At 53.7% G+C, this 10,514-nt stretch overlaps 1 protein-coding gene across 4 annotated transcripts in view; it reads left to right on the forward strand.

Moving 5' to 3' along the window:
- The window catches only part of IL1RAP (interleukin 1 receptor accessory protein), a 65,971-nt gene that overhangs the window by 45,967 nt on the left and 9,490 nt on the right, over nt 1-10,514 (forward strand). The window contains exons 9-11 of one of the 4 annotated variants that reach the window (XM_019503481.1): nt 2,995-3,144; nt 5,197-5,340; nt 9,269-10,482. In XM_019503481.1, the coding sequence (XP_019359026.1) occupies nt 2,995-3,144; nt 5,197-5,340; nt 9,269-9,636 (662 nt within the window). In that variant the 3' untranslated portion in view covers nt 9,637-10,482. Of the gene's footprint in view, nt 1-1,731; nt 2,052-2,994; nt 3,145-5,196; nt 5,341-9,268; nt 10,483-10,514 lie in introns of those variants that run through there. The other 3 variants (XM_019503480.1, XM_019503482.1, XM_019503483.1) reach the window with 3 other exon arrangements.

The following is a 10,514-nucleotide window of genomic DNA, read 5'->3' on the forward strand; positions in this document are numbered from 1 at the left end:
CAGCGTTGCAAGAGGGTCACCGAGGCCTCAAGACAGGCTAGAAGCTGATATTCTTCCAACCAGAGCTGCCAGCCTCCTCATGAAAGCAGGAGGGCTAGTTGTGTTGTGGGGGGGGGGGGGCTCCCTTTGTTTGACATCTGTTAGAATAGGCCCCTGAATCAGGCTTTATTGGGTTGTCAGAACTGATAACCCATCCCTTGAGGGCCGGCTGAGCATCCTCTCCAAGCCTGCAGCTGCTTTGGAAATGGGGGCTGCAAACGGCAGCTGTTGCTTTTGAATACCTTGGTGCCATTCTCCGACCCGGCCCCCCATAATTTGCTCCCAGTCCAAAGATGAGTCCTTAAGGATGCTGCTGGTCTGACAAGCCTTCATGGTCAGCCTCCTTGGATAAGCCCAGCTGGGAACTGGCTGCGTGAAGGCATCTGCTCCTCCTCACTGGTGTTTTCGAGGGAACCGGACAGGCTCGCTGTTTCAGGCCCCGGGGATGATGATGATGATGAGTGCTGCAGTCAGGGCTGCTGGTGTAATGCAATGCAACAGCAATGAAGAGCTACATTAAGATCAGGGACCTTCCCTCCTCTCTCTCCAGCTGCTCCTGCTTCCAGGGAAGAGCGGTTTTTGACTCTGGCAACAGCCGGACCCGATCCCTTCCTCGGCATGCATCAGCCTGAGGTCTCTGTAGGCTGGGAGATGCTCTTGTTGACCTTGGGTGGTTGGCAGCTCCTTTCACAGGAGCCCAGAGAAACCCCCCGTGCACTGGGAAGGCTGAGCCCTTGCAGGACACCCACCCGAGGAGCCTGCCCTTTGCATGGCTCATTTCAGATGCAAGAGACCCCCGGACCACCCCGTCCCAGCTTGCATTAGAGGCGCCTTGTCTCCTGGCGTATCATCCCATCACGCAGCAGCACAGGGAGGAGACTCGTGCCCCTTCTGTGCTGTGATCCGTGAGTAGCATTCGTGCAAGGAGCTGGCCCCACTGACCCTAGGATCTTATGCCCTCTGGTTTACAGACCTCTTTATTGAGAAGATGCTGAAATGGGGGGCACAGCCCTCTTCCTTGGGGGTCTCAAGTGCATTTTAACAGCACTGGGATACCCTTGTCCCTGACTTTACCTGCAGCCAGTTTGAAAGCTTTTGGTGTCTGCAGGCCACGGGCCTCTTAGTTGTGTGACAGGGTTGACCGTATTGTTGTGGGAATAGGTTAGGCAAGGGGTGGCTTGTATGGGGATGATCCTGCCTCGAGCAGGGGGCTGGACTAGATGTCCCTTCCAGCCCCACTGCTCTGTGTTTTTGTGGCTCCCCAGCTATTCTGCTGTGGCTGGGAGTGTAAGGACCAAAACCTTCCTGTCTTAAGATGGTTTGGATCGGTGCCTTGCTCTGTTTTTTCCCCCCCTTTTCAGAACCGACCACTCAAGGCAGCCTTTTTTAGCCCATCAGAAGGGGCAGATAATTAATGAAGGCCAGAGCTATTGGGCCATATTAAGCTTTTTCTCCACGTCGCTCAGCACGGTAGTGCCTCCTACCGTTGCTCTTTTTGGGCTGATCGAGTGCATCGGTCTAGCAGGATGCAGGGCTGCAGCATGCAGGCTGCTTGTTTAGAAAGGCACCATCTAGGATCCCACCTCAGCGACTCTCTAGACCCCGGGATGGGCGATTGAGAGATGCTCTTGCAGTGGACAAATGACTTAAATGCCCCCCCGCTTTTTGGGGGGTTTCTGCTGCATTTCACAGCAGTTTGCAAGAACCAGACCACACCACTGCTAGCAGGACCACCCTAAGCTAAAATCAGCTAGCTGCAAACCAGCACTTCGATTCCAGCTCCTTAAGCCTGTTCCCCTCCTATGTCCGTGTGCTCGTGCTTAGATTTCTTTTATGTTGGCTAGAAGAAAAATTTCCCCTTGCTCCCTACCAATATTCATTTCTCTTTCTTTCTTTCCTGTATCTTTTGTGTCGCTTGCTTCCAACTGGGACCTGTTGAATACTTTCCATTTCAATTGTCTCTGTCTGGTGATCGGTGTGTTTGCAAATAATAAAGTACAGTTAATCCAGGAGTTTTGCGATGCGCTCTCTTGTAGTAATCTCTATTCAGTTTGCCGACGTGCATGCCGCCTACTGCAAGCATCGCTATTCACAATTCAGTATTTCCCCAGAGACGCTAGGCAGGTTTTTTCCTGTTCCAAGTGTAAGGAAAAAAGCTAATGGCACGTCAGTGACTCTTGGGAGCAAGCATGGGCTTCTGCATAAGGTCTCCTTTACCTGTGTTTTAATTTGGAAGCAGGTAAGACTCCTGGTCAGACATTTTGATCTTCTAGAAAGTGTCTCGTCTGGGCTACAGACTTACTTGAGACCACTCTGGGACTAGCTAAAAGATCTGTTGTTTGGTGTGATGGGAGCCAGGGTGCCAGTCATTCTGCTACTGGTTTGGACAGGCGGTGATAACTGCTGCGATGATGCATCCAGGGTGGTGTTTTATTCCCAGATTTCACAATTATCGTATTTTGGCGAGGCTAGACCCAAAGGATTGGCCCACGAGCTGGGCCTCTGACAAACTGTGACTTGGAAATTTTCCCCTGGCTTCTGCTCATGTTCCTGGGAGATCTGGGGAGGAATTGACCCCTCTTCAGCGTGAGAAGGGTGGAAGAATTGGGTCTTCAAGGTCTTTTCACTTCTTCTGGGCTTCTTCCTTACATTGTGACTCCCTCCATCTGAAACTGCCTCAGGGCTGAGTGCATGCGCACTCAGATGCACATGTGTGTGAGTGTATTGTACGTGCATGCACATGTGTATGTATATATAAATATGTATGTAATATTGGTGTGTATGTACTGTGTATATACACATACATTTTTCTGCCTGGGCTTTGAACCTCCTGTAAGAGCCTCCAATTGCAGTTAGGCTCATGCTCTGCTCGCGGCATGACCCCGGCCCATGCCTATTTGAAAGACGGCTCCATACACACTACTGAAAAAAGACATGTCTGTGTTTTCCACCCAGTTGCAGCTCCGAGGTACACCGTGGAACTGGCCTGTGGACTGGGAGCTACCATCCTGCTGGTCGTGGTCCTGATAGTCATCTACCATGTGTATTGGCTTGAAATGGTCCTCTTCTACCGGGCTCACTTTGGCACCGACGAGACCATCCTAGGTAAGGGCTTTGGGGGATCGCAGCAATCGTTTCCAGCCACTGGACCCCATGGTGCTGTGTGTAGACTTCTCTGCAGGCTGTTTTTTACCCTCTTCAGAGATAGGGCCCTGCCTTTTCTTAACAGTTTTCATACAACCATAGACAATGAGGGCTGGAAGGGAGCTCAGGAGGTCACATCCAGTCCACCCCCCTGCTCCAAGCAGGACCAGCCCCAACTACATCATCCCAGCCAAGGCTTTGTCTACCTGGGTTTTCAAAACCTCCAAGGATGGAGACTGCACCACCTCTCTGGGGAGCCTGTCCCAGTGCTTCACTACCCTCCTTGTGAGAATTTTTTTCCTAATATCCAACCTCAACTTCCCTTGCTGCAGCCTGAGCCCATTGCTCCTTCTGTCATCTGCCCCCACTGAGACCAGTCCAGCTCCATCCTCTTTGCAGCCCCCCTGCAGGGAGGTGAAGGCTGCTATTCAATCCCCCTCAGTCTTTCATAGTTTGCCAAAAAAAAAAAAAGTCTTCTCTTCTCCAGACTCAATCAGCCCATTTCCCTCAGCCTCTCCTCACCAGTCCTGTCCCCCAGCCCCACAACCATTTTCATTGCCCTCCACTGGACTCTCTCCACTGTGTCCACATCGTTTCTGTAGTGGGGGGCCCACAGCTGGACACAGGACTCCAGATGTGGCCTCCCCAGTGCTGAATAGAGGGGAGGAATCACTGCCCTCGATCTGTCGGCAACGCTTCTCCCAACACAGCCCAGGATGCTGGTCGCCTTCTTGGCAATGAGGGCACACTGCTGGCTCCTATCCATCTATTGTCCCCCGTAACCCTTGCTTAAATGGGTGAAGCAAATGCTTAAATGGGTGAAACGAATGGTAGGAAGAAGAGCCCGTCACAGAGGCTGGAGGAGTCTTTCACAGGATTGAAGGGAAATGACCCAGAACAAGTTGATTTCAAGGGACAGGGAGATGCTCTTTGGTTTCCCGTTAAGTCCTGGCCTTCTCTGTTGGCTGATCAACAAGGATCCTAGGTGGGGCATGTGTGCGTGTATGAGCTGGGACAGGATGGACTCAGTCTGAAGGACAGAATTTGGGGCCAAGTGTCTCAATCCTAAATCTGTCCTTGGCTTCTGATGTGACCTTGAACCCGTGTCCCAGGACTCTGGGCCAGGATCTTTGCTTCTATGTTATAGAGAAGAGAAGTGGCGCTGGAAGGGATCTGCAGAGGTCAGCCAGTCAACCCCTGCCCGAGGCAGGACATTGCCTATCTGAACCATAATATGAGGGTTTTCTTTTTTTTTTGTAAGATGGAGAGAAACAATAAAACATGTATTATATATATGTGTGTGTGTATATGTGTGTGTGTGTGTATGTATATATGTATGTGTATATATGTATATGTGGATATATATATATGCATACACACACGTACACATATATGCACACAGATATATATAAAAATTATTTTATATATATAAAAAAATAAAGAAAATAAAATATGTTTTCTTAGTTCCCTTCATCTTACAAAAAAAAAGAAAACTCTCATTCTCTCCCACTAAGCAAAACTCCTTCTTTCAGACGAATTTCTTGTGTAGGTGTTTAAGTCATGCAGGATCCTTATAGACAGAAATCTTCTTGTTGGGGAATAATACAAAAGAAGTCCTTACTGAAGCACAAAATCCCAAACAGTCTTTGAAGTTTCTCTTTCCACAAACCATGGAGCTAAAAACCTGAACATAACGAGGTGGATAATTGTCCCCTGCTTACATGGCAGGAGGGTGCGTGTTCTGGGGGGGTTGAAACCACAAAGCAAAGGTGCAGTAGAGATGTGGGGATGGATTTGGGAGCTGTGCTGGTCTGAGACGGAAAGAAATGCAAAACTCTTCAACTCTTGGTTCAGAGATGATCCCTTTTCTTAGACCAGCTAAGAGGTGTGGAGCACAGCTCAGCGAGAGACACGCTTGCAGGCAGGCTCCAGGGCAAGGGTGGATGGGGATATCAGCAATGCAGTAACACCCACATCTCTTCTGCTTCCCGCGGTCCCCCCGACCCCGCGCAGATGGGAAGGAGTACGACGTGTACGTGTCCTATGCCCGCAACGCCGAGGAAGAGGAGTTCGTGCTGCTCACCCTCCGCGGCGTCCTGGAGAACGAGTTCGGCTACAAGCTGTGCATCTTCGACAGGGACAGCCTCCCCGGGGGAAGTGAGTATGAGCAGGGGACGAGCTGCGACTCACGGCTCTGGGGAAATCCGGCTGTATGGGTAGCGCTCTGCGGTCATCCCGCAGCCATCAGCCCCCGTGCAACTAAACACGCAGGCCAGCCTGAGAAAGGGGGGATCAATCAGGGCTGGACCAGGATCAGTCCCTGCTGCCTGCATGGTGTGGACACATCGCTGACAATGACTAACACCACCTCCTTTAAGGAAGGTGAGACACCCTTGGGCAGGGGTTGGAAAAGCTGCTAGCTTTCGTTGCTTAGCCGCGTGTTTGCAGGGCTCACCCTGCTCGGGGGAAGAGGTCTTGCAAATAACCTCCGCGGGGTCCTGGCGCATGCATGGGGCACACACTAATTATGATCAAACAGAAGGAAACTGTCTGGACTAGTCCTCGGGGGGGTTTCCAGCCTCTGCAGCGTTAGGGTGAGCAGCGTGGTTCATGCCCAGCTGACGCGTGTCCTCCAGCAGGTGCATTTGCTGAGCTGAGGATGCATGTTCAATTTTCACCCCCTTCTACCCCTGCCAGCACCGCAGAGCTGGGAGACCAGGTCTGGTCACATCCTGCACTGGGCATCATCCTTGGAATCACTTTCTAGGGTCCGGTTCTGTGTTTGCTGCATCCCTAGGGTGAAGCAGTCCATCTCCAGCGTCCTCATCGCGTACGAGAGTCCAGCTGGGCTCTCAGGATGTGTCTGCGCTGTAACGCAGACGTACCCACGCTCGGCTTACGTGAGCCAGCTGGGGGTTGCTAGAAGCCTAGCTATGGGATGGTGGAACGCATTGCAAAATGCAAAGCCTGCTTGAGAAGCAGGGTAGGCACCCCCATGCTGAGCTCCCGATTGCTACCAGATCCCTCGCTAGCTAGACAGGTGCTAACAGCAGGAGGGCTGTTCTGCAGGGTTTGCAACACAGACCCATTGCTGGACACCAGGCAGGGTTTGCAATGCCGCTGGTCGGACACAGCAATCTGTCTGCTCGTAGACAGAGAGCAGCTACTCCCTAGTAAAAGATGCACGTGGAAGCCGCGAACAAGGGTTACCGGCGAGCTCCAGCGGTGCGGCACGCGGCTGGCCTGGAGAGCCCCTTGACCAGTAATGATGGACCCAAGCAGGCGCGGGACAGGTGGTGCTGGCTGGTTACTTTTAAGGCATGCTTAACCCTTTCCTTTCTGTCTGGTGTTGGTCCACTAGCAGGTGGACTTGCCCTCCTCTTTTTGCTTCGTTTCTCTGCTCGTTCTGCTCGACAGCTATTTGATCGCAGGGCAGCTCTGCTTGGTGCCTGCAGCGCTCACGGATCTGTGCCACCACGAGGACGCACGCTGGCCCCCAAAACTAACTGCAACGCAGCTTTTCCAGAGGGGCTATCAACTGCCCTCCCTCTCTGTGGCCATCATCCCCTTCTCCGGATCTTTCCCCATGTCCACGACAACGTTGCAGCCTCTGTCTCAAGGGTCGCAAAGCCCTTTCCAAGCAGCATCCACTGGGATCACCTATGTTTGACAGCACGTAGCAGAGGCTTAGGCTGGGATGCGAGGCATGCTCCATCCAGCTGCTCCTGCTGAAGAGGTTCAGAGGGGGAAGGAGTTGCCCCGGGGGGAAAGGGCCACGGAGATTTCCCTGCCTGCTGGCAGGGAGACAGCACCACGCTGCAACGTGAGCGGCGCGCGGCCTCCATAGACCTGGACAGGGACTTGCTTCACAACTGGATTCAAATCCCGCGGTGAATACTGTTCCCAGCCCCAGCTGCCGGTCCAGCTCTGCTCCCTGCACATTGATGCAGCCTCCCTCTCCTTGCCTTTTTTTTTTTTTTTTATATAAAAGATCAACATGGATCAGGATTGACCCTGGCATGAAAACTCTCTACCAACAGGGTCACAAAATGGAGCTCCAACGGGTATTGGCCATGTCTATCTTTACTAGGCAGTGGCTCGCTGGGTGCAGGAGGTCCTTGCACAAGAGTTGTGCAGCTCATTGGCAGCAGGGCAGCTGCTTTGTGGTCTGATCTGTATGTTTGTGCACAAATGGAAACCTCCACGTTGGTCCCCCGTGGGTGCTGCCATGGTGCACCAGGCTGCCGCCAGCCCTGGGATCGTCTGCCCCTGGTCTGCCTTGCTGAAGAAACCAGCCGAGTGCCCAAATCAAGCACCCGTGTCCCCAAGCTGCTTGGGTCCCCCTGCCTGCGATCTGGCTGCAGCCACCTGTCTCATGCTCCAAAGACACCCCCAGGCTATGCAGGGGCAAGGGCTGCCCTCCTCGCATCTTGCAAAAGGACATTGGAAAAGCGCCGGCCACCGCCTGCTTAGAAGCAAATGATTTGGGTGGGTGGATCACGGCACTGAGATGCTGGAAGTTGGAGCCTGCACCCTAGCGTATGCCTCTCCCTCCTCCCTGCATCGGCAGTGGTGCCAGCGCAGTCTGCCTGCTGGAGACAAGGCAACCGGGGGAGCCCGACTGCAGAGCCCAGCTCGCCCTGGACCAGGTGCAATGAGCTTCCAAGGGAAACAGGTCACGGGTGTTCTCCCGCTTGCTTATTTAAGCCTGGACGCTTGCATCTCTCTCTCTCTCTCTGCTATCACGTCTCTGCTCATCTTTTTCCTTCCCTTTTCCCTCTGCAGAGCCTCTCCCTTCCCAGCCACCCTAGCTGTAGCCCACGTCCTGCTTGACCGAATGATACAGGCCCTCAGCAGAGGTCACTTGGATGCTCGCTCTGGACCGATTCCACCGCCAACCGCCCCCAGAGCCAGCTCCACGCTTCCTGGCCGGAGATGAGGTCATTTTTAATTGTAGTGCCATATGCAAACGCTGCTGTTGCTTCCCCATCACTGGTTCACCGGGATTCAACTAATCTACTTCTTAGGGAATCGTGGCAGGCCAGGACGTAGCTTTTGGCAGCTGGTGCCTGCCTCCGGAGCGGTGCATCTGTGGCACAGGTAGCGAATTATGCTGTCCTTGATAGAGAAACAGTGGGAGATGGATTATCCTGCCGAGTTTGCTGACAGGAACTAATCAAACACCCTTGACAGCTAAATGAAGTTGTGCTTCAGTGTTATTTTATTTTCCACCATACTTTTTGACCGGGCGCGAGCCTGTCTTTTGTCAGTGAAATACAGAGGCTCCAGTGATGGAGGGATAGATGCGTGCTGGGGGACTTTGCATTCATTATGCAAAGGTGGCTCGAGCAAAGCAGCTTGCTGCTGCTGGAAATCAAAGCAGACCTGCTGCAAACTATCATGCCGCTGTGTCCTGTGGGGGTGTCTTTGAGGCTCGGCGTTGCAAAGCACGGGGCAGCTGCCACGGTTGGGTCTTCAGCTGCTCCGGCATGGCAGGGGGAGGAACAAGGCTCAGGATTTAGGGGTAGGGTGAATGCAGTCCTAAAGGCAGGTCCGCTCTCAGACCCTCCCTCCAGGATAATCACCCTGTTTTGCAGAGGGAGGGAGCTGGGGTAGAAGAGTGAAGCGATTCACCCCAAGCTGCAGCCGGTTGGAGCAAGGGATCTCCGTAGTGCCCGGTCTGCTTGGGCATGTCTCCGCATCAACGCAGCTGGTGCAGTGATCATCTGCAAGCCTCCTGCCTCCCTCCTGTGGCTTGCTCAGCCTCCCCTTGCACACTGATCAGAGCAAGGGTCAATTGGGGCTGGTCCAGCATGGTCTCAACTGCTGCACGTGCAAAGAAGTGCAACAGCTGAGCTCTGCCCTTGCAACGCGTGGTAGCCACGGGGAAGGGAGCTGGCATCTTGGGGTCAGCAGAGAGGTGTCTATGAGGGGCAGAGAAAGCCCGGCTAAAGGGAAGGAGGTGGGTCCTAGCTGCTGGAGCTAGAGTTGCCTTCAGCCCTTGGGAGTCTCCTACGTGCCGCGATTCCCAGCCCGGCAGCGCATCACTAACCAGCCTGGTGTTTCTCTTCCCCCCTTCCCCCAGTTGTCACAGACGAGACCCTGAGCTTCATCCAGAAGAGCCGGCGCCTGCTCGTCGTCCTGAGCCCCAACTACGTCCTCCAAGGGACGCAGGCCCTGCTGGAGCTCAAGGCAGGGCTGGAGAACATGGCCTGGAGAGGCAGCATCCGGGTCATCCTCGTGCAGTACAAAGCCATCCGGCAGAGCAAGGTGAAGGAGCTGCAGCGGGCCAAGGCCGCCCTCACCGTCATCAAGTGGAAAGGCGAGAAGTCCAAGTACCCCAAGGGCAGGTTTTGGAAGCAGCTGCAGGTTGAATTGCCCCTCAAGAAACATCCCTGGGGCTCTGGCCTGGCTGAGCAGGAGCTTTCCTACTGCCCCATGGGGCACGTGTGAGGGGCTGGGGCACGGACAGCTGCCTCCCTGCAGCTGTGCAAGGAAGGATCTAGTCTCGAGTGTTTCGGAGGACAGCATCCCTGCTGAAAATGCATTCCCCTCATTGCAGGGCAGCAGACCCCGCTGCACCTGCACTCCCAAGGTCCGGGCATCTTCCACCCGGGGAGGGTGCAGCCATCCTTCGGGCCAGTGCTCTCACCCTGATTCCCATCGGGTTGCTCCTGCTTTCTGGGATCACCCTTCCCTTGGCTTCGCCGAGATCTCCAGCCCCTTCTTTCCCATGCTGGCCATTGCAGAGCCCTCTCGAGGGTCCATTGGACTGGTCTCCTCCCAGCAAGCAGCTACAGATGTTTTAGGAAAGGACTGGCATCGGTTTGCTTGTGCACTCCTCTGCTTTGCTGCAGGGTCACCGATTCCTGCTTCGCTACTGCCTGCGTGCCCAGCACTGGGCTGGCTGCTCGGGCACCATCCTGTCCAGATAGTGCACACTCGGTTTTTTAACAGGGCAGAGCGGGTGTCCCAGCACCGTCCTGTTCCTTGTTGTCAGGGCTTTGTTGGGTGGTATTTGTCTTCAGGAATATCTAGGAAGACTCCTGGCAGTCTTCTGTGCTCTCCAAATCCTGTGGTGCCATCACTGACTGATCCAAGGAGAGTTTCTCCTGCATTTATAGTGCCTCAGATCACACCCTTGCATGTCTGACTTATTCAGAGCATAAACTCAGGGACTTTGCAAGGGTTGCAAACTGCCTGCATTTACTACAGGGCAATGAGCAGTGTCTCCCTTTAACCTAAGCTGCTGGCCATTGGAGAAAGGGGTTGATTTCTTTTTTTGCTGAGATGTCCTTTTTTTTTTTTTTTGCTGTGCAACCCGATAGGAT

The sequence above is a fragment of the Gavialis gangeticus genome, unplaced genomic scaffold, assembly GCF_001723915.1.
Source record: "Gavialis gangeticus isolate Ggan-Ray unplaced genomic scaffold, GavGan_comp1, whole genome shotgun sequence".
Classification (NCBI taxonomy): Eukaryota; Metazoa; Chordata; order Crocodylia; family Gavialidae; genus Gavialis; species Gavialis gangeticus.